The sequence below is a fragment of the Periplaneta americana genome, chromosome 9 (genome assembly GCF_040183065.1).
Source record: "Periplaneta americana isolate PAMFEO1 chromosome 9, P.americana_PAMFEO1_priV1, whole genome shotgun sequence".
NCBI classification, from domain to species: Eukaryota; Metazoa; Arthropoda; class Insecta; order Blattodea; family Blattidae; genus Periplaneta; species Periplaneta americana.
This window is the reverse complement of record NC_091125.1, coordinates 95,565,986-95,590,890: the sequence shown is the minus strand read 5'-3', so window position 1 is coordinate 95,590,890 and position 24,905 is coordinate 95,565,986. Positions and strand designations below refer to the sequence as shown.

At 36.9% G+C, this 24,905-nt stretch overlaps 1 protein-coding gene across 1 annotated transcript; it reads left to right on the top strand.

The window, feature by feature from the left end:
• Positions 1–1,750: 1,750 nt before the first annotated feature.
• On the top strand, positions 1,751–22,961 carry LOC138706293 (ATPase family gene 2 protein homolog A). Its single transcript, XM_069835405.1, has 12 exons — positions 1,751–2,134; positions 6,986–7,181; positions 9,282–9,467; positions 9,629–9,868; positions 11,034–11,294; positions 12,133–12,347; positions 13,143–13,324; positions 15,015–15,300; positions 18,591–18,800; positions 21,072–21,338; positions 21,795–21,959; positions 22,435–22,961. The coding sequence occupies exons 2-12, from the start codon at positions 6,995–6,997 to the stop codon at positions 22,594–22,596; spliced, it is 2,361 nt and encodes a 786-aa protein (XP_069691506.1). The 5' UTR covers positions 1,751–2,134; positions 6,986–6,994; the 3' UTR covers positions 22,597–22,961.
• Positions 22,962–24,905: the final 1,944 nt, after the last annotated feature.

The window sequence follows — 24,905 nt, the reverse complement described above, 5'->3', positions numbered from 1 at the left end:
TTTTCTAGGAACGACTTCACCGCGTAAGTACTTATGTCGTTATTGCATTTATATTTATTTACTCTTGCACCAATAATTTTTTAAGCTTTTTTATGTAAGTAGGCCTACTTGCGCAGTATTCCGAAGTATAACGGAACTTGAAATATCTTGCATAAGACGCTTTATAGGGTCCATTAACCCTGTCGTTAACACTGTCCGTAAGGCTGCTACAATATTATCATCAAAAGTTTTCACTGCTTAACATTTTCATACGGTACTTCTTTAGATAACGAGGTGCAAGTTTTACACACACACACACACACACACACACTTCTGTCACTGATACACTGTTTTTGGAGTTGCAAACTTTACAACAGCAGAGACGTGAACAATTAGCAATGATAAATATCTGTTCACAATATTTTAGATTTATCAAATTGTTTCTTTTACTCGTAAATCAACTGAATCAAATAACAAACAATAACTTCGAGTTGCAATGATTTACAATCTTATCTGAAATAAATGTCTCCCAAACCTTTACACATACTACGATTTACTCTATTGTTGCTATTAAACATAGTACTTCAAAACTTATTTCATTCAACAACTGTTAACAGAGAGGATAATATAAATAGCTGTAGAGTGCAGATCAACTATATAGGTTATGTTTGTCAGCCTTAACCTCAAATAATCTGCTGCAAACGATACAAACACACTATAACCACTGTTTACCATGCATGACCATTCGCAACCGAAGTCTGATAGAATGCGCTCATTAAGAAATTAATAATATTACTGTACGTATTTTATGACTCGTGCAAAACGTTTATGAAACAGAATTTAGTCGGTTAATAAAATTATTTTCATGATTGTAATGCTATTACTTAATATTATTACTGTGTTTATGAAACAGGACCCAGGTGAAGACTAATAATAATCAATAGCCCATACGATTTGGGTAGTGATTATTACATTTTTTGTTAAATAAGCTGAAACGTGGGTCCCAGGACTTTGTAAAACTCCCTTTTAATGTTCCCGTATTCAGTGAATGAAAAAAAAAAACCTCATGGCATAGGGGGCAAACCGTGCTCTTCCGCAGGACACGGCAAATAGCCCAGTCGCAAGGTATGCCCAGTCGTTTGAGCTATTGAGATGAGACGGAAGGCCATCCTTCTGCGCGGTGTCCAATTACTTTTTTCTGATACTGTTATAATGTTCACTTCAGTGGAATTTATGAATTGGAAATTATTATAAGCAAATGCTTAAGAATTTCCTTACGATAGGTGTTGACTATGAATTCTGCCCGGGAAACTTTTTATTTCGCGGGAGGTTTCCTAAGTTTCATTGTAAATTGTAACTCCCAGCATCTATTATAAACAACTCCAAATATTATAAATATTAAATTTAAAGGCGTTCTTTACCTATGTACAAGACACGGTCAATTCATGTTTTCCTAGATCATATATGTAGTATATATGATCTAGGATGTTTTCCACAATTTCATTTGAAAGCAAAATCTAGCATCACAAATATTACACTAACTGTTTCCCACTTTCTTCTGATATACATTCACGACACAGACAAAGAAATTCGCACTGAAATTAGCGTTTCACAATAATCATCAGTTGTTTTTCAAGATGACCGAATGAAAATTGAAAACGAAGACCCGCCGAAACATTGCAGCGTGCACGGGCGCAGCAGTGAATTGATTGTAGCACCGCCGTCGATTGTAGCTGAGAAGATCAAAAGAGATTGTAGGCATCTCAGTTCTGCCGGTTCTGCCACCGAAGCTTGAGTTATGAGGGTGCTAGGAACAATAGACTGTGCCGGTACTATTTCGCATTGTCTGTAATGAGGCGATATTAGCGATCCTGGTGGTTAGCAACTATCTATGGATGCATATTTACTACGTATTGACCTTTGTGACTATCTATACTCGGTTCTGCTTCCAGTTTGCAAGTGTATGATTTTGCATTTGAAACAATAGAATACGATGAAGCGTATCTTATGATTTCAATTCAAATCGTGGTTTACGTTTCGAATTCTGGAGGAAAGGAAATAAGGATTGGAATATAATTATTTATTGTAATATTCCTCCCTGCTTGAAATCTGAAACTCTGAAGCTTGCAAGCAGGCGAATGAGGCATAAGTTGAGGTGTGTGATATTTATTTGTAAACGTAATCCGGTAATCAGCTATTATTATAAATAGTAAATTCAGACCCAGACAAATAGATGGGTAATGTGCCTGAACTTCACTTGTACCTACCATCCTTAAACTATTTTTTGTATAGAAACATTTAGTTTCCTTCTTTAACCCTTCTTCGACCTCCTCATCTTACTGACAAGTAATTCTATTGTCAGTGGCAAGATTAGGTAGGATTTGGGTAAGAAGTACGAGGGAGGGTTAAAGGAGGAATTCAAAAGAACGACAAACGTGGTTGTCAGGCCCATTATGCGTCTGTTCGCCTAATGTTTAGAAGAATCAGATCAAATACATATTTAGGCTAAACTAGCGCTGAGATAGTTCCCTTCGTACTCCGCTTATACATCTTGCATATACGAATCTGTGACAAGTTAGGTTTGGTTAGTTTAGACTTTTATTATGCCTTGCATATACGATCAATTGCGTTTCCACAAAAATTCCAGGTAATTCGCTATTTTGATGGATATTAATGACATCATCAAGGATCAGTGATAGGTTAGGTTTGATTTGTTGAGGTTTTTGGTATGCTTGCATATAGCTTCGTTTTTGGTAGGCATACCAAAGCTTGAACAAACCAAACCTAACCTATCACTGATCCTCGATGATGTCCGCCATATTGACCAACAGTTTCTACCGAATTACCATAAATCCCCTATAAATTCAACGATTTTCACTTCCAAAATCACTGGAACTACCTCAGCGCTAGTTTCGCTCATATTTATTTCGGATTAGATTAGATTTTATACCTTCTTTGATGTTCACAAAAAAAAATTGCCCACCTCTGCAGCGCTGGAATCCAGAATTATGTAAAGTAATGGTTTAAAAACAAAAAGTGTTGCAAATGTACACTCCAAGATTCATCGAGACAAGTGTGCATCTTCTGTGGGGCTACAGGGTGTATTCTTTAAATCAAGCTTGTTTTACAATTAAAATGTAAAGCAAAACAATTTCTTTACTTCTTCTATATTATAAAAAAAATCATTAAATGACAGTCAGAGAGAGAGAAAAAGAGGGGAGTAAAGTATATTTCAGGGGAGAAAACAAGAGGTGAGGCGTATGGCCAAGAGAAAAATTATCATGACAGCACTGGTTAGGCCTACCATATAATTAAGTTACATATTCAACGTTTTTATATGATTGATACGTATACTTATTGTCAGCCTCTTTACATTCTAATGAGAAAGTATGTGCCCTGGACTTCTTTTTTTTAATTGAGTATTTTACGACGCTTTATCAACGTTGTGGTTATTTAGCGTCTGAATGAGATGAAGGTGATAATGCCAACGAAATGAGTCCAGAGTCCAGTACCAAAAGTTACCCAGCATCTGCTCTTAATGGGTTGAGGGGAAACCCCAGAAAAACCTCAACCAGGATTTGAATTAGTGTGCGCATGATAACCATTACTCCACAGTACAGTTGTCGGTAGGCTGGATTTCTATTATGGGAAGATGGCGACCTTGCAGATACTTACCACATTTTGGTTTCAGAAATAAGATCTATCAATTGAAACCTGTTGTTCATATGGAAAAATTTCTGTCATTTCATGTTCTAGTTTGTTTATCATTGTCTTTAAAAGATCAGGTTTTCTTTTGCAGTAGTTAGCACTACATTGTCCCTTCTTTGCACCTGGAGATTCCTCAGTAGATTAGATTTATTTAAATATTCTATAGTAAAATACTGTAGGCTATGTTTCTTTGAACTAGGTATAGGCCTATCTGTTGAAATGTGTGTCTCACCTTCTCTTGTGGGAAGTTTTGTGGCTGACATCTCTATTAAAGGGATCATCTCCCTTTCCTGCAGGCAGAACTGTTAGTAAAAGTTGGATAATTACACTCTGTATGACATTATTATGTATTGGTACTACAATATTATAGTGATAAATTATGTGAGTGATTTGGCAAAATCCTTACCTATTTATGAATATATCTGTATTATCCTTACAGTAGTGGTATACAAATCAATTTAAGTAATAATGGTGTGAGTAAGAAGTTGATAAATGTCTAATTGAAAGTGAAATAAGCGTACCGTGAAGCTTGCCTATAGCGATTTTCACCAAGTCAGTTTCCTCTTCAGTGCTCAGAACACATCTAATCTGCCATTTATCATCGTAACAACAAGCAATAAACTCTGAAATATCTTCAAACTTTATCATTTCGCTTAGCAGTGCTATGTTTTCTTCCTTAAAATCATCAGAATTTAAATACCTGTAATTTTTTGTTACTAGTTTATGTGAACTGGCTCAAATGAAGATATGTAATCTCTAAGTTCTGCCAGTATCCGTGCATTGTTGAACAGTTCTTGCAGAATAAGTTCTTGATGCTGATGAGCTGTAAGCTATTCAAAATTACAAGTTTTTATATTCTCTACGCATCAATTGTGAACCTGAAGAGAAGTCATAATTTGGTAACCGTGACTGACATGTACAGAGTGCTAATCACTTAACATTTCCTGCCAGACGATCACCTGGACCCTCTTCAAGGGATGTTGCACTTGTAGGATACTTTAAATAATTTTGTATGCCATTGTTATGTATTTTTATATAGCCATATACGTTGCAGTCAGTGTTTGAGACAGACGTATGTGGAAAGCTCCATTAGTAAAAAGGCAGTATAATGAGGACATAGACTGGAATGAAGCAAAATTCGAACATAATAATGGAGAATACAATGAAAGAGTTGAAATAGAAGATCGAGGAACTCAGCAGGAAGATGGAAGAAATGCAACCGGAAAACAAGCAAATGAAGAGAGAATTAAATTCTGAGAAGATAAGTAGAGGAAAAAAAACTTAGTATTTTTCGACATAGAGGAAATGGAGCAGAAGAAGAGTGACAACGTACGAGACTGTATTCATGATATGTTGAGAGGTGTTCTACATGGACGTGAGTGAAGAACAAATTGAAGAAGCCTACAGGGTCGGAAGGGGGTTGAATTGGCTTCTCTTGGTTAAAATGAAAAGTATGTTAATGAAGAAAAAAATTTTGAGTAAAAGAAAGTATTTTAAAAATTCAAGTATTCGGCTTGAGATGGATTATGACTACGAAACGAGATACAGAAGGAGATTGTTTTATGTGAGCAGCTAGAAAGAATGGACATTTCGCAAGGTTATATTGTTGGAATAAATTGAATATCAATAATGAGATTTTTTATCCAGAATTTTGTCTAGAAAACTTAAATTACAAGGAGATGGAGACAGAGTATACGGAAATAAATAGGAAGGACTTAAAAATGGAAATGAGGAAGATAATAAATAGGCAAATGGGTGGAGGAAGGATGGATGGAACCGTAAGAAGAGAGATTAGCAGCCAAGAAAGTGAATCAAAGGATATAAGATGGGAATCAATGAGTTTAGAACAATCGGAAGTGAGGGCATTAACCATATGAGAAATGTCTGACATAGCAGGTTTGGAAATGGTGAAAGTAGACACGAATGACGTCATGGAAAGAGAGATACCTGGATGCGAATAATGCCAATGTCACTGTGTAAGCAACAAGGACTGAGGACTGCTGACAATAGTGAAAGTGATAGGATGACGCGACAGCTGATCAACACAAGGGAAACAGCAGGAAGAAGAGGTCAAGGACTGAAGGACAAGAAGAAGAGGAAGGAGAAACAAAGAGGACGTCCTGAGTCGACAAGGAGGGGAAGTAAAGAAGAATTAGATAGGCCAAATACTTGTGAGGGGAAGAAAGGAAAAAATAAAGGATTGCAAAACTACAGTTGGTGCTTAAGAGGGGGAAGTGATAAAAGAGTGGCAAAAGACATAGAAACATTAAGTGTACAATCTGTAATAGTGACTAACAAAGAGTAATCTGAGAATAAAGTGAATAAATGAAGAAGTGAATTAGTGACTAGAGAAGGAATAGATGATAAGGGAGGTGACCAGGGGAATTGGAAGTGTTTTTAAATAGGAGGTGGAAGTGAAAGGTTACTAATATAAAAAGTGCTCGCAAAGGTTAGTGTACAATAGGGAAATTTTAAATGATAGGAGGAAGGAAGTATTTCAATGTAAGTAGACAAAAGAAGTGTTGAGTCGACCATAGACAAACAATAATAGTGACTAAACGAAAAGTAATCGGAGGAGGAAGTGAATAAATGAATAAGTGATTTAGTGACGAGTGAAATAATAGATTATAAGGAAGGTGACAGGAGGAATTGAAAGTGATTGTAAATTGGAGATGGAAGTGAAAGGTTACGATAATAGTTAGTGTTTGTAAAGGATAGTGTACAATTCAGGAAAATTTTAAACGATAGAAGGGGAGGAAGTACTTCAATATAAATAAACAAAAGAAGTGTTGAGGCGATCATTGGAAAGATGGGAAAGTTTTCATGATAGGAGGGTAGATAGTCAATAGAGGGTATATATTGTAATAGTACGAGTACAAAGGTAAAATAAGCAGACAGCACACGTCGATGAAAGTTGTATTTGAAATTGTAATTAGAAGGTTATCGGGAGCCTGAATATAGAGATGTGGTGGCGACCCATTACTAAATAATAGTTGTAGAAATAAATATCAATATCAATATAGCCATATACAGCAGACCATAGCTTTTACAAATTACATTTCAGCTGCGTCCAGTGTTTTAAAATCTTCTTAAGAGAATAAATGTTTCACAGTAACTTATACATAAACATCAGAATTTTCATTATCTTATAGAATTTCTGGATTGTTTCTTATATATTTTTAAGTAGATCTTAATGTATTACAGAATTTTATTATTATTGTTTAGGCCTACATAAAAAATAAATATTGGAACTTGTGCTATTTAACACTAAGAAATAACTACTGTTATCTTTCAGTAGAAACCTGCGATGCCACCCAAAGCCAGAAAGTCGATCTCCCCATGGAACCTGTGTGAAGCATGTAAAGTGATTGTGTCACAGAAGGATCTGGTGTCTCATGCAGAGAGCTCGTGCCCACCAGCTACAGATGCATGGAGTCATGGTTACATCAAGGATGGGGTCTTGCATGGGCTTCTGGAGGAAGTTAGATCACATGGTAACCAGTAGCAATAAACCCTATTTTGTAAACGTTTGTCATACTACAGAACTCTTCTTCCTTAAGAGGAGCACATTTTGGGACACCAGCATCCCCATCACAGGACTGATCCTTTGTGGAGAAAATCTTCTGTAAATCTAAAGAGCAACATAGAAAATATTCATAGCAGTCTCTTTATTCCCCCATTCTACTAGTTTTGTCTCCTCTTCCTCCCCATTCTCTTTCTTCCTTACTTACTAACAAATGGCTTTTACAGAAGCCAGAGGTTCATTACTGCCCTCACATAAGCTCGCCATCAGTCCCTATCCTGAACAAGATTAATTCAGTCCCCAGCGTCATATCCCACCTCCCTTAAATTCATTTTAATATTTTGCTCCCATGTACATCTCAGCCTCTCCAAAAGTCTTTTTCCCTCAGGCCTCCCAACTAATACTCTATACACATTTTTGGATTCACCCATATGTGCTACTTGGCCTACCCATCTCAAACGTCTGAATTTAATGTTCCTAATTGTGATAAGTGAAGAATGTAATGCGTATAGTTCTGCATTGTGTAACTTCATTCCTCTTAGCCCCAAATATTTTCCTAAGCACCTTACTCTTGAACACCCTTAACCTCTGTTCCTCTCTCAAAGTGAGAGTCCAAGTTTCACAACCATACAGAACAACCGGTAATATAACTGTTTTATAAATTCTGACAGTTTTTTTGAAAGCAGACTGGATGACAGAAGCTTCTCAACCAATAATAACCGGCATTTACCATATTTATTCTACGTTTAATTTCTTCCCGAGTGTCATTTATATTTGTTACTGTTGCTCCAAGATATTTGAATTTTTCCACTTCTTCAAAGGATAAATTTCCAATTTTTATATTTCCATTTCGTACTACCTTCTAGTCGCGAGACATAATAATATAGTTTGTCTTTTTGGGATTTACTTCTAAATCCCTCATAGAATCTATCCTTTATATGGTCATTTTTCTCTTCTGTAGGGGTGTGAGCATTAGAACTATTACATCGCACAATCTACCCTTAAGTACGAAATACAGTAACCTGTCATTGATAAATTCGACCTTTTTTACTGCTGATTTTATTCTTTTATGAATAAAGAATCCTGTTCCTAATTGGTGATTATTGTTTCTTTTCCCATAGAACAACAAGTAATCTCCTATTTGTGATAAGCCATTCCCATCTACTCTAACCTCCTGTACTTCCACAAAGTTTATTCTGTATCTAGCTAATTTTTTGCTACTAATGTTACCCCTCCTGCTCTATAAAGACTCGTGACATTACAAGTACCAAATCTCATATTCTTATTCCTTTGCTGTGGTCACTCCGAGGTTTATGGGGTTTCGTAACAAGCTCTTTTTTACGGTAATGGATTGTTAGCCCTTTGCTCAACTGCCAAACTGGAGGACCACCTCTTATAGGCTGTCCTCAACAGCTTATTCAATATATTCACAGCTACCCTCCATATCTGGAGGCTGTCTCCTCTATCCACAAGCTGAGGACTCACCATACCATGGTGATAGAGGCCTCATTCTCTTCCTACTTCTGCATATTTTTTTCATTCTCATATTCCTTCTTTTCCACATTTTCTTCTCTCCTCATTCGCTTCATTGTGGCCATTGGCATAGCTCATGGGATAGTGAGATGGGCTCGTGTTCCGAGACTGTGCTTGGGCATGGGTTCGAATCCTGCTTGGGTTAATTACTTTACTTGGTTGGAATTTTTTCGAGGGTTTTCTCAACTGTAAAACGAATGTCAGGTAACCCCATGAGATCTTACTAACACCAGTTCCACCGAGATAATTGCAAAGTGTTACAGCACTGCTAAATAATTGGTTAAATAGAAAACAATAACAATGATCCTGCTCTGCTTCTCCTTTTCCATTTCTCTTTTCTTCCTCTTTCTCTTCTTTTTATACACTTTCTTTTCTTTTTCCTCCTGTTTCAATTAATATTCCTCTTCATCAACTTTTTATTCTCCTTTTTAGTTTTTTTAATACATTGACCTATTAAAGTGGCCCTTGTAGGCCTCTGGAATATTATAATTTTGTTTAACATGATAAATTCTTAGAACATGCGACTTTTTATATGCAGATGGCATGAAGAATGTGCCAAAGGCAGAATGCGAGGACTTAGTGCTTCTTGCTCAGTCAGCCCTCCAATTGTGTGACATTTGCATTGGTGATCCAGTCATAGTGGAGGTGCAAGGAATGTCTGTTGTGAAGACAGCTTGGCCTACAATTGAGAAGAGTCTAGTGTCTGTCCTCATGACCAAACCAGGTAACACAGATTTTAGTAAAATATGCAATGAGAAACTAATGTAATCTTATAATTTTACACCACACACGCTTTATTTTCATGCAAAATTAACATAGTGATATTCTATTACATTTTTTAAGAGTCCTGTATCCACTTACCTACCTGTCACTCAACTGTTACAGCTGTTGAATTGCACTGGGGCAGAGGCTGTGGCAGCCACGTGATAGTGAGGAAGCTTCTGAATCAACCTGCTCCAGCCGGAACTATTTATGTTGAGATGACGGAGAAACTGGATGGCGCACTTGACGACCTTCCTGGCCTGCTACAGTGGAAGTATCAACACAGAGTCTTGCAGAGGGGGAATAGGCTCTGTCTGCAGCACTATGGCAGGGATATATATCTCACAGTGAAGCAGATCAGAGGTGCGAACATGGTGTGTTGAGGTGACTGTCTCTGTAAGAAGATGATTTAATATCACTGTGCAGATGTGTGGGCTCTGAAAGGAAGTAAATAGTGGAGGTCTCATATATTTACTTTTAACGAAGGTATTGCCATGATGTATATAAATGACACTCGAGAAGAAATTAAACACAGAATAAATATGGGAAATGCGTGTTATTATTCCATTGAGAAGCTTTTGTCATCTAGTCTGCTGTTAAAAAAATCTTAAAGTTAGAATTTATAAAACAGTTATATTACCGGTTGTTCTGTATGGTTGTGAAACTTGGACTCTCACTTTGAGAGAGGAACAGAGATTAAGGGTGTTTGAGAATAAGGTTCTTAGGAAAATATTTGGCACTAAGAGGGATGAAGTTACAGAAAAATGGAGAAAGTTACACAACGCAGAACTCCACGCATTGTATTCTTCATCTGACATAATTGGGAACATTAAATCCAGATGTTTGAGATGGGGAGGGCAGGTAGCACATATGGGCAAATCCAGAAATGCATATAGAGTGTTAGTTGGGAGACCGAGACGTAGATGGGAGGATAATATTAAAATAGATTTGAGGAAGGTGGGATGTGATGATGGAGACTGGATTGATCTTGCATTGAATAGAGACCGATGGCGGTCTTATGTGAGGGCGGGAATGAATATACGGGTTGCTTAAAAGCCATAAGTAAGTAAGTATAATTGCCATCATGTACTGAGTTGGTGGATTTTAGCTGGGAAAGTGTGATGGGTTTTAAGAATGGTAAGATTTTTAGTTTAACTGTCTTGGGAATGGGAATAACCTGATGGTCTCATTTCATAGATTACAGCATTTCAAAGAATTATACCCAAAAATAATAAGAGGGCTCCAGGCAACATTTCCTCATCCATGTCAAAACTGATTGACAGACTGGTGGACTGATTGATCTAATTGACTTCTTGACTACACAGTTGGCTGACCACCTGACTCTCAGAGTGACTGACCTACTAACTGACAAAGTTACTGACGTACTAATCAATTTATTGATATATTGACCAACCAGCAGGTCAAAAATCTGTCAGACTGACCTATTGACTATGCAACAGACTCTAAGAGTGTCTGGTGTACTGACTTCCTGCGTTTTGTGTTGTATGGCATAGATGATTTGTTTCAGATGTGATATCACCAGACACTATCTCTGAGCTTTCAGAAGAGGTGAGGAAGTTGACAATCTCACCTGATGTAGCTAGTGAATTCTGTAGAATTGTAGACAGCACAAAGTGGATTATCGAATCTCCGAAGTCATGTGACAAGAGAGAGGATGAACAAAGCATAAGTGCTTGTGCCCTGTCTTCAATTGGTGGTCTGCAGTGTGTGATTGAAGAGCTTCGTGATATCATACAACTGGCTTTAAGGAGTGCTTCTCTTGTGCAAGGTTTGTGTTGTGTTGCTCTGTTTCATGCTTTATTTCAATGATTGTGTGTGATTATAGGCAGACATTATAGTCTAACCATTTCAAAACATTTTTCATTAATCTTCAGTCTTCATTTTTTCCTTTCTTCACATTTTCTCTTCAGCTTTTTATTTCTTGTTGCCTTTGTTTCTTTCTTCTTCTTCTTCTTCTTCTTCTTCTTCTTCTTCTTCTTCTTCTTCTTCTTCTTCTTCTTCTTCTTCTTCGTCCTCCTCCTCCTCCTCCTCCTCCTCCTCCTCCTCCTCCTCCTCCTCACTTAAGTAGATGTGTGCGACCAGAGGCAAAAATAACGATGTAACTATTTATAAACTTTGTGAAGTCAAATATTAATTTTCAACTTCCTTTTTTTTATATCTGGATTTTCTCGTTAGGTTTTTGTTCTTTTCCCGTATGTTTCTTTGAGTGTTTCTTTCTTCCTTTCCATTATTTCCTCTTTTCTTCTTTCCTTTCAATCTCTTATTCTTCCCTTCCATTTGATATTTTCTTCCTTTGTATCACTCTTTCTTCTTTCCCATATTTTTGCTTTCCTTCTCTCTTCTTTCCTTCAGTATTTCTTTTTTCCACTCTTCCTTCATCTTTCTCTATTTCCTCTCATTCTTCCTTTTTCCTTCTGTTTGTTTTTCTCTTTCTTTGTTTCTTCTTTCCTTTCAATGTTCGTCTACCGCAAACCCCCAAATATGTGTCTGAATTCAGACCATTATAACTCGTAAGTTTGTATTGACATTGCTTATCAACTTTAAAATTCATGATAGTTATGATTTTATATTTGTTGCAAATGGTAATCAGAGATGTTCACTTACAGGTCTGCCTCTTGTGCGGGGTGTGCTGCTGTTTGGAGTGTCTGGCACAGGCAAGACCATGCTGGCAGAAGCTGCAGCTTCTGATAGTGGGGCATCCGTCATTACAGTCAGTGGTGCTGAAATCTACAGTAAATTCTTGGGTGAGACAGAGGCCAGGCTGCGTCAAGTGTTCAGATCAGCTAGCCAGCGGGCACCCAGCATTATTTTGCTAGACGAGGTATAGAAATAATAGGTTTCATGAAGATGACACATACATTCTCATATTCTTATGTGTTTCGCAACAATTAATTTCCAGGTTGGGGGATGAGGCAATGGACCAGCTCCCTATCACTCGCTAAAACAAACTATATTTTACTCAGCTACTGTAATCTAACATTTCAAGTCCTAATTTTTTTTCTTTCATTCTTTACAGAAGTTCCAAAGAGGAAAATGATGCTCTCAGACTGTAGATTTTTAATTAATTATTCAAATTACCTAATTAATTAAATTAATTCGTTAATTTCGTTCTTGTTTTCTACTTTTCTAATTGTTAAAAATTAAGTATGTATGCCTACTAATTCAATAATCGTTACTCTATAGCTTTTGTACAGTAGTTTAATATAAACAATTATGTATGTATCTAATGCTCTTGATTTAACAATGAAGTCATTCTCCTTCGTGCTTCTCAATATAAACAATTATTAATTAAAATAAAAATTCCATTTTCATTAAATTTTAGAGTCATTTTTGAAGAATTTTTAGGTCATCAAAATCTGGGCCCTGATAATTATCATTCTCAAATCGTGCTTATTTAGTCTATACTATGTAGCAACATTGCTGTATTCACTGCTAGTTGTTAATGATAGATTAATTTAGTGGCACAAATTGAGATAATACAGAATAAAAAGAATACTTTTTGTTTGTACTTCGGAGTTATAATATTGCACAATTTTGTTTTTGCCGTGTTTGGTAACTTTTCTTGTAAATTACTGAAGCATATATTAGTAAGTTGTGAGTTCTGTTTTTGTTCCAGGTTGATGCACTTTGTCCAAAACGAGGAAGTGATGGCAGTGGAGGTTCTGAGCAAGACAAGCGTGTGGTGGCTACATTGCTCACTCTACTGGACGCCCTGCATCAGAGCAGCACTGCAGTGCTGGTGATAGCGACCACAAGCAAGCCTGATGCTATAGATCCTGCCTTGCGGCGACCAGGCAGGTACAGTAATATTAGTAGCTTTGTGTGTTTAGGTTGGGAGAATTAGGCGAACATTACTAAAAAAGAAGCAGAAATAGGGAATGAAGAAAAAAGAAACAGAAGAATAAGTCAAAAAGGAAAAGAAATGGTGATATATAGAAGTAGAAGAAAAAAAAAGTGAGAAGAAGAAGAAGATTAAAAAGTGAAGTGGAAATAGGAAATAAGAGGAAGAGAAGAACATGAGTGGAAGAAAAATAACTAAGAGACGAATAAGAGCAATGAAGATGTGAAGTTGTGAGTATTATGAGCCAACATTAGAGTGGTAATAATTGGACTCCCTGCTCGTGTGGTCAACATATCTTGACTACTATGTAAGGCAACACAAGATGAAAAACACACGTCCAGTCACTATTGAGGGAGATAAATCTCAATTTTCGTATCAGGAATTGTCCTGGATTCACTATCTTTGGAAGCAGAACAATTTCATTTGAGCCACATTATAGGACTAGGAGAAGATGATGATGATGATGATGATGATGATGATAGTGATGGTGGTGATGATGATGAGAAGAAAAAGAGGAAGTAGACGAACAGTAGGAGCAATAGCAGCTTAGTAACAATGTAATAAAGGTGTGAAAAATGCCCATGTTCTTACTGGCTGGTAATTATTCACCTTCTAGATCTCTTAAGGTACGGTCACACGTCGCTACTTTTGCAGCGATGCAGTACAAAAAACTGCGCAACTCTTGTACTGCGACGTGTGAACAATGGTGCAACCTGAAAAGTAGTGGCTGCCGAACCTGCTGCTCGCTACTTTTCCATGCTGTGCACAGCTTAAAAGTAGCGATGTGTGAACAGGGTTCTCAGGGTTGCAGCCGCAGCATTTTTGATATCGGTTTTGTTGAAACTTTTGCTGCTGTTGCGATCATTGTTGCCACCCAAATGTGCCAATGATACTTTTATTGTTTGGATGTATTTTAATGTTAGATGTGATGAAAATAAATTATTTGTAACAGTTATTAAATGCATAACACAGTCTGAGCATATTTGCTGACGATATAAATCACTTTTTTAATTTTCTGTAGCGTAGTTTCAAACAGGAGGGTTGCCAACATTGATTACGTGAATATGCTGTTCGTTATCATTGAAGTATATAGGCGTTTTTAAAAGCTTTACAGTAAAAATAATGCCAATTTCTGAATACTAGTTAGGACAGAAAAGCAAATAATAGATAAGTAAGCTTTTGCATGAGTTTATTAATAATGCGAACATAACCACAAAATGTATATTGAGAAGTCAACATGGAGATGGAAACCTGCAGCATGACTGCGGGTGCAAAAGTAGCGCCTTGTGTGTGAACAGACTTGCAACTTCCAGTTGCAACTTTTAGTGCACTCGGGTTGCGCAGCATGAAAAGTAGCGTGCAGCGCACTACTTTTGGCTTACGTGTGAACACGACACGCAACTTTTGCAGCTGCAGTACAAAAGTTGCGCAGCAAAAGTAGCGACGTGTGACCGTACCTTTAGGCAGACCACATTGAGAAATTAAGATTTTAAATATACTTCATTATTATTACGCAGGTGTGTGTGCGTTTGAGAAAGAGAGATAAAAAGGGAATGCGTGTGTGTGTGTGTGTGTGTGCGTGTGTGCGTGGGTTTTTTTTTTTTTTTTTTCCTGCAGTTCTGGGACTATGTTGCAATTTGTTGTCAGGTTGGATCGAGAGATTGAGATCAGTGTTCCAAGTCCAGAGGGTCGTTTGGATATTCTTCACAAGCTTCTGGCTGCTGTACCCCATGCAGTAACAGATGAAGAGCTACAAAAGGTGGCTTATGCAGCACATGGATTTGTGGGGGCAGACCTGGCAGCACTGTGCTCACGAGCAGCTATGCATGCAGTCAGATGCACATGCGTGACTGTTGGTATAGAGAACCTGGCTTGGGCCATGGGCCAGGTGAAGCCCAGTGCCATGAGGGAGGTGCTTGTCGAGGTGCCAGATGTACGTGAGTAGAAGCTTTGTTCGTAATGAAATATACCATATATACATGAGTACTCCGCGCATTTTTTTTCCGGAATTTAGTGAAGAAAAACTGGGGTGTGCATATTATTTGAAATAAGGTTGGTACCGCTTCATCTCAAACACTGGATCTCATTATACTATAGCATTGTCCAGCCTCGCATCTCGGTCTGTGTGATGTAGAGTTGGGCAACACAATTTTTTTTCATAAGTCGATTCAGCAATTCGATCATACATTATAAATTGATTCTAATGATTCTTCCCAGTATGAGATTCCAACTATTCTATTGAATCATCAACGAACAACTCACAGGACTCTTTCCTTTGGAAATCGTGGACAGAACAAAAACGTTCATCTCTCCTGTAGATGGCATGAGAGGTGAGACATTGGATGGTTTCTTCCTGATTGGCTGTGAAGATTATGACGTGTTTCTTAAAGCAAATTGATCTTTTATTTAGTTTTGACTACATGATTATGTAGGATTAATTTCTTGTAAATAAAACACTAATTACAGCCAATTTTTTTTTTCTTTTAAATTATCTCTCCTAAAATTAAGGTGCGCGGATTATTCGATGGCGTGGAGTATTCGTGTATAAACGGTATATTTATTTATATTAATGGTTTACAATGAGATTGTAAGTATGGTACTTTCTTGTCAAATAAGTGGTAATACTAGGAAAGCAAATGTTGAAGGAGAAGTTACGAAGTTGTATGCTATTATGAATATTCACCCACATATTGCAAGGGGCTATTAGAATTAGTGGTGGCTAGTCTTTTAAGAATGAGCATTCTGAATGATTCTGCTGTCCTGGCAGAAAGAAAGTATACAGAAAGAAGTAATTTCTAAGACTATAGAGAAGCAAAATTTTCGCAGAACAATACAGAATTTTTAGATTACACAGTCTTCATAAACTTGAAAATGGGTCACAGTCCTGCCATCTATCCGCAATATGCGGAACCCGAATCACGCAAGTGACGTGGGTAAGCATTAGATACACACACAGTCTTCATAATGGCTAAGATTATATTATATTTAAGAAGTAATTCATATATATATTCATTCATTTAGTGTTCTGCCCAAGGGCAGGTCTTCCACTGCAAACCCAGCATTCTCCAATCTTTCCTATTTTCTGCCTTCCTCATTGTCTCTCATATGATCCATATATCTTAATGTCATCATCTGATATCTTCTTCTGCCCCAAACTTTTCTTCCATTCACCATTCCTTCCAGTACGTCCTTCAGTAGACAGTTTCTTCTCAGCTAGTGACCCAACCAATTCCTTTTTCTCTTCCTGATCAGTTTCAACATCATTCTTTCTTCACTCACTCTTTCCAACACAGGTTTATTTCTTATTTTGTCTGTCCACTTCCTATATTCCATTCTTCTCCATATCCGCATTTCAAATGCTTCTAGTCACTTCTCTTCACTTCGTCATAATGTCCACGTTTGTGCTCCATACAAAGCACTTCACTAGTCCCTTCTTTAGTTCTTTCTCCAGAGGTCCGCAAAAGATGCTCCTTTTTCTATTAAAAGCTTCCTTGGCCATTGCTGTCCTCCTTTTGACTTCCTGGCAGCAGCTCATGTTACTGCTTATAGTACACCCCAAGTATTTGAAGCTGTCCACTTGCTCTACTGCCTCATTTAGAATTCGCAAGTTTACCTTCTTTTTTTTTTTCTTGCCATGACAATGGTCTTTGTCTTATTTGGATTTATCTTCATCCCATACTGTTCACAGCTGTCATTTAGCTCCTGTAGCATATCCCTTAGTAGGCCTATCATCTCTTCTTCTGCTAGCAAAGCCATATCATCAGCAAATCTTATGCACTTTATTCTTCTTCCTCCTACTATCACTCCTGCCATGTTCTGAAAACAGTTCTTCACTAAATCTTCCAAGTAGATGTTGAACAGAGTAGGTGATAAAGGGCATCCATGGCGTACTCCTCTCCCTATTTCACTTCCTTCAGACATTTCTTCTCCTATCCTGACTTTGATTCGTTGTTTCATATAGATTACTGAATAGCCTTCTCTCTTTCCAATCCACTCCAATTTTCTTTAGGATCCCCATCAGTTTATTCCAATCTACTCTGTCAAACATCTTTTCTAGGTCCACAAATACTATATACACTTCTTTATTCTTCTCTAGGTATCTTTCGCCGATTGTTTGTAGCAGTCCAATCGCATCTCTCGTACCTTTTCCCTTCCTGAAGCCAAATTGCTGTTCTTCCAACTGTTCTTCCATCTTAGAATATAAACGTCTATTCAGTATTCTCAAGAGAATCTTCGCCGAGTGCAGTATCAGGCTAATAGTCCTGAACTCCTTACATTTCTTGGCATTATTTGTCTTCAATATTGGAATCAACACTGTTTCTGTAAAATTTTTAGGCCATTCGCCTTTTTTCATATATATCGTAGCATAGTGATAGAATTTCCTTCTTGTCTCCACCCAAGCATTCACCAATTCAATGGGGATTCCATCAACTCCTGTTGCTTTCCCAGATGATTTTATTATAGTTCTGTTTAATGTTTTTTGTAAAAGTTCCTATATTAACTAATTACTAGCCATTAGATAAATAAATAAATATTAATTAATTACATACATCTATTTAAACAGTACAGTTTATAGTTTAAGCTAAATATCTTACTTTTTGAGATTATAAAAATGTATGTTGTTGTATTGCAGATCTTATTGTTTGAATGCACAGTAAAGATTTTATTTGTATATCTTTTAATGGTAATTCAAAATACCATTGGTGACATACTAAAACAACTGAATTATTACACATTGCATAAATAAGAAAGTACGTGATATCGCCATGAAACCTGTATTTTTAATGCACATCTAACTGTGGTCTCTTTTCACATTCCTTAAAACCTACAATCCTTGGAAGCTGGGAGAAATCAGTAAGGAGGTCGAAAGGTGGAGAGTGATATTGTCTGAATTATGATTATTTTATTCACTTATATTTAAGACAAGGGACCTCTAGTTTCTCTTCTCTTCTGAAGGAAATATTTCTGAGGAATTTTATTGCTCCTCAGTAGTTTGAATCCACGAACGTCTACTGACTCAGTGAAAGACATATCACTAGAGCACCAAGAACGATTTGCTCTTGTGTATCAAAAATAAAACGAAGAAGTTTTCTTAAATCGACAGTTTTCCTTTCTCTAAATGTTATAATTCTTTATATATCTGTTAACTATATGAACAAATTTCCCAACTTGCTATATTCCGTTTGAAATTTCGTATAGTTGATAAAGTGTGCTAATTGGCAGGTTCGGTGGAGTGACATAGGAGGGCAACACGAACTCAAACTGAAACTACGTCAGGCAGTGGAATGGCCTCTGAAGCATCCTGAAGCTTTTGCTCGTCTTGGCATATCTCCTCCACGGGGAGTGCTCATGTTTGGACCACCGGGATGCTCGAAAACAATGATTGCAAAGGCTCTTGCGACTGAGAGCAAACTGAACTTCCTCTCTATAAAGGTAATACGCACAAAGCAGCTAGATATTAAGAAATTATGTTTGCAACTAGAGTAAAATTTGTAGTTGAAATGAGGGAGATATGTTGTTCATTGTGGTTGAGTAGTTACATGTTTACCATTCAACCTGGCATTTGTGGATTCAAACCTGGCCAAGGGTGGTGGAATTTATTGAAAGTTCATGTCCTTAGCATAATATACATATTTATTTTCATAGATACCAGAATGTGTAATTTCATTGTATCAAGATTGGGAATGAAATTGCTGGCTAGCTTTGCCAAGAAAGGACGCAACCACCAATCTAGTCTGAGGTTAGCGAGTAGGATTCATGGTCCGTGGCTGCATTTGGGCATGAGTTCGAATCCTACTTGGACTGATTACCCAATTGGAATTTTCCCGAACTTCCCTCAAATGTAAGGCGAATATGAGGTAATCCCCTGGCAAATCCTCGAATTTCTCATACTATCACTGATACCATTGACTCTAGAAAACTGCGCAGTTGTTACATTGTTGCTGAATAGCCAATAAAAGAAAATGAGGTACAATGAGACAAAAACAAAACAATTCACATAACTAAATTCATCACAGCAGAATACTGAAATTCAAAAGTTGGCAACGGCTACAGAACAACAGTTAAGCCTACAGGAAAGGCACAAAACGTTACAATCCAAAGTTCATCTTCCTCTAGGAGGGAAGCTAATCTGGGATTAATATGCTACAGTAATTCTGTGGCGTATAAAATAACCTTATTGCACTGAACTAATGACTTTTGTATTGTTCACTGCTGTTGCAACTGAAACCTCGAATGTGAGCAATAGTATTATTAAAGTTGGAACTATGCGAAAATTGCCTCTGATACTGCGATATTATAATTAACAATACCCAGAAAGATCTTACGTGACCATATCCGGAGGCATTAATGAACGACAGCATCTGGGAAGATTATGGTGGGCATTTAACAACAATAGATTTTATAGTGTTTGTATCGATGTAAACAAAATTAATAACAGTAGATTTCATAATCTCTATAAAGCCACCTGCATGGCTCAGTTGGTTAAGGCGCTTGCCTGCCGGTCTGAAGTTGCTCTCAGGCGCGGGTTCGATGCCTGCTTGGGTCGATTACCTGGTTGGGTTTTTTCCGAGGTTTTTCCCAACCGTAAGGTGAATGCCAGGTAATCTATGGCGAATCCCCGGCCTCATCTCGCCAAATACCATCTTGCTATCACCAATCTCATCGACGCTAAATAACCTCGTAGTTGATACAGCGTCGTTAAATAACCAATTAAAAAAATAGTCTCTATATACAGTTTTTGTTTGTTCATTACAGAATAACAAGAAATGGTTCAGTCATAGTGTAATTAGGTGTTAGCTCCTTATGAAACATAGTGGAATTGTACTGTTTCTGACATCTGCAGCAATGAAAAGTCATAATTACTCCTTTCTTTAAATACTTCATTGCAATCTGCAGATACGAGTAATATATCGCGAAGTTTTATAATATTATATAAATTAATTTGATTAGTATCCAAACAGACTTACTATTTGGGACTTTTTATTAGCCATATAGGTACTACGGCAGTCCAGTGACTAGAGCAATTATTATGACCTGTGTTGAGCAAGCCCAGGTAACAGAGGTTTTCTCCGGTTCTCCCGTGGCATCCCTACAAATCTTCATCATTTCATCTAATAGCGGGTGTAGCATAGACAGCCTCTTATGGCACACCCTGGGCAACGAGTCTGTTGATAAATTGGTCTACACGACTGGCTTCATATAGGTGAATGACGAACAGTCAAGTACTCGCCATTAGACCAAAAAAATTATTAGCCATGTTCTCTGGTTGTCTAGCATTATAGTATTTACAAATTTAAAAGATGGATTAATAATTTCCTCCTACACTATGATAATGACTTGCTGAGATGAATTTCGACATGGGCAAGAAACAGCCTTTCAGCCTTTAAATTCTTTGGATTCTTCTTCTTTTTATATGTTGTAAATCCATTACAAGATATCTTGTTTTTACTTCCCCTCTGTAAGAAGCCTCACCAACAATTTTTATTCTCCCTTAACAATTCATCATACTGTTGAGTTTCAACCTGTGAGCGTGGGATCCAGTGGCAAGCATGGTAACTTGTAGAAATTTATTAAGGACAATTTTCAGGCATGCTTGTCACATGGTCACTACATTGCACTGGTGGTTGGATCTGTCTTCTTCTTCTTCTTCTTCTTCTTCTTCTTCTTCTTCTTCTTCAGGTTAAGGAAGTTGTTCTCTTTCAGGGTCCTGAGTTGTTCAGTAAGTGGGTTGGTGAATCAGAGCGGGCAGTGAGAGAGTTGTTCCGAAGAGCTAGGCAAGTGGCACCAGCGATTGTGTTCTTTGATGAGCTAGATGCTCTAGGAGGTGAGCGGAGTGGAGCAGCAGGATCAGGGGCCAGTAATGTGCAAGAGCGTGTTCTGGCACAGCTGCTAACTGAACTAGATGGAGTGGAGCCATTGGGAAATGTCACCGTTGTTGGTGCTACAAACAGACCAGATCGGATTGACAAGGTATTATTATTATTATTATTATTATTATATTATTATTATTATTATTATTATTATTATTATTATTATTATTATTATTATTATTATTATTATTATTATTATTGTCGTCATCGTGGCCTTGATTACACTTCTTAATATGTTTAACTAAGTATGACAGACAAGTTTCCAGTATAGCTGTTTTCTCTGTTCTGAGGTTAATTTAAATAATTTTTTAATGCCTGTATTGAGAGATATTATCTGCTTATATTTTTGTAACCTTTGTGTGTGATAATATTGAAACATTTACTGTTAATGCACACCTCTTTGTTGTCTCTTCTTATTATTATGTGATATGTATGGAGTGACAATGTTCTATCCATTTCTGTTGGTGTATTATTATTATTATTATTATTATTATTATTATTATCCCCTTATTATCGTTGTTTCTTAACTTTCTGTCTCCATTTAATGTCATTGCAGGCTTTATTGCGGCCAGGCAGGCTGGACCGTGTAGTATATGTGCCTCTCCCAGATAATGACACTCGCTGTGAGATTTTAGAACTGCAGCTGCGCAAAATGCCTGTGACTCCAGATGTTCAAGTGGACGAGTTGGTGAGGAGAACAGAGGGTTATTCAGGGGCAGAGGTCAGTTGCATTTGAAGTAGTTTTTAATAGTCGTTTATTGTAAACTGTTGTTGGCTTTGGCATTAACATTTTCATGTTTGTCTTTTTTTAATAATAATAATAATAATGGCTTTATTTAACCTGGCAGAGTTAAGATCGTAAGGCCTTCTCTTACGCTCAACCAGGATTAAAACTTGCTTACATAGTTGAACATACAACTGACATAGTTGAACATATAACTGCATACATAATGCAGTCCTCTTAGATCTTTTTTTTTCTTTAAAACTCTCTGTATTGAAGAAGATTGTCTGTTCATAAAACCAAGTTTGACATTAAAAATTGTGTGCAATTATTCTTTTCGCTGTTTTTTAGAAGCCACTTTAACCTTTATATTATTCGTGATCCCTGTTTTTGTATCGAAACTTCTGTCTTGGAGTTTTTTAATTCTTAAAGTTGATATGAATGTAGCATTTTAGCTTTTATCTTGATGTTTCAGGTGCTGGCCGTGTGCCATGAGGCAGCACTCAAGGCTTTGGAAGAGGACATTACAGCAACGAATGTGATGCATAGGCATTTTATGTCAGCCCTTCAGTTGGTCACGCCTCGCACACCTCTTTCACTGCTCCAATTGTATGAGACGTACCTGAAGAGGAGTTGAGTTATCACAGTTATCCAAAAAATGGGCTCTTGCTGTCAAAGATTTTGAGCAGCTTGATGGAAGCAAACATTGACCTCATCTTTGTGAGAAGTAGGCTTGTTTTCTTTTCTTGGAACTACTAAGGCCTAAAATGTTCATCTTAGAGACGAACAACAAAGAATACTATGTTTGCATGAAGTGCATATGGATTTTCTATATAACCTGGCTGTATGTTTGTAAATATTTATGTGATAGCTGTGAACAGTGATATGTTACAGTAAGTATATATTATGTATAAATGATTACTGTATGTACATATGTTTGGATTTTCTTCATTTTTATAATTGATGTTATGTACATGACATTAAATGAAATTTTTAAAGAGACTTCTCCTTTAATGTCTCTAATGCTGTGGCTTTGAAAAGCCTGTTGCGTCCAACTGTTATTAACAGATTCACCAGGCCTCTGCAAATTTATGTTCTTCAGTGGAATTTAAATTACTATGAAAAATTTCTAGTTCGTATCCTGGAAGGTCTAGAATCTGCATTCTTCTGTGTCCTACAGAGATGTGCTCCTTCGGTTGCTGGTCTCAAGTGACCCAATGATTTCCACCTACAGAGAACCGATGGTCAAAGAACATAAGAAAAAGAAGTTACCTCTATCAGTGCTTAGCCTCCTGAAAGGGTAGAGAAGCCTCAAATGTTAGATGATTCCGAATGAATATATTCATTCAGTTAGTCTTCTGCCCAAGGGCAGGTCTTTCACTGCAAACCCAGCTTTCTCCAGTCTTTCCTATTTTCTGCCTTCCTCTTTGTTTCCTCATATGATCCATATATCTTAATGAATGTATATGAAATGTCCTATAGAGGTATGCTCCTTCGGCTGCTGGTCTCAAGCGACCCAATATGAAGTGTAAATATATTTAAGGGGGTAGATACACCTTTGCAGCTTAAAATATTTGATTTTTTTAAATAATTTTTAATGAGTCTCAACTCTTCAGTTACATTTTGTTAAACATTATTTGCATATCTACATTACTTTCAAAGTTACGATTTTTTTTTTGCATGATGCTGCGCTGTTTTTAAAAATTGTGAAGGAGAGATTTTACTCTGTTTTCCTGCCAACTGCAATTTTCAAATCCGTTGTTAATTATATCTCTGAAACTATTTAAGCGAGGGTTCTGAATTTTTTGTCTGTATTAAAATAAACACTACCTACAATCTGTACCAAAATCATGCTCTTACGTTGTATACATTGTCTATAAAAAAACTTTTATTACGTAACAAAAATACCTTTAAAATCGGTTGCTTAATTTTAAATGTAGATTAAAATTATTCTACATTTATCTAGAATCCTGAATGGTAATTAGATTCGTAGATTTATCTTTTGGTTTAAAAATGATGAAAACAGAACATGGAAAAGTTGAAAATTAGTTGAGTTAGGATTAAAAGGCCAAACCTTGGAACAGAAAGCAGTCGCCATTTTGAAAAATTAAAACTTGTATTAATAGGCCAGTTGAAAAATGGATAATAGTCTTAAAATAAAGTAGTATGGTGTGACTTTCAGATGCTTATTTTGTAACCTTTCTTGTAAATCATATATACTGAGTTTACTGTTTCCATATTTTGTTTCTGTTTATTGGATAGTTAAATGAAGAATAGCTGCCAAATGGTTTTATTTAACAGGATAATGCTGTGGCTCATACATGTCATGTGTCAATGAATTTGTTAAGACATTTTCGGAGAGGGAATAATTTCGCAAGGACTATGGCCTCCGAGATCCACTAATCTTACTCCTCCCGATTATTTCTTTTGGGATGCTGATATGTTAGCAATAGACCTATATCAAGACAATCAGTCCACACCTGTGGAGTAACGGTTAGCACGTCGGTCGGGGCAAGTTCCCTGGTTGAGGTTTTTTCTGGGGTTTTTCCCTCAACCCAATATGAGCAAAAGCTGGGTAACTTTCGGTGCTGGACCCCAGACTCATTTCACCGGCATTATCACCATCTCATTCAGACGCTAAATAACCGAAGATGTTGATAAAGCGTCATAAAATAACCTACTAAAATAAAATTAAAATCAAGACAACCCTAATACTAATGACAGACTATACTCGCTAATCGCGATTATAGTTCTGGAAACAGGATTAAGCTCCTGATCGTGATCAGGACGTGAACATAATACGTCTGTCAGACTGTCAGGTCACTAGTAAAGAATTGATAAACTAAAATTGGCAATAAAAAATTACACAAATTCAGTGGCAAAATAAACTTTAATAAAGTGTTCCATAATAAAATAAAACGTGTGGATCTATGCCTTAGGCAGAAT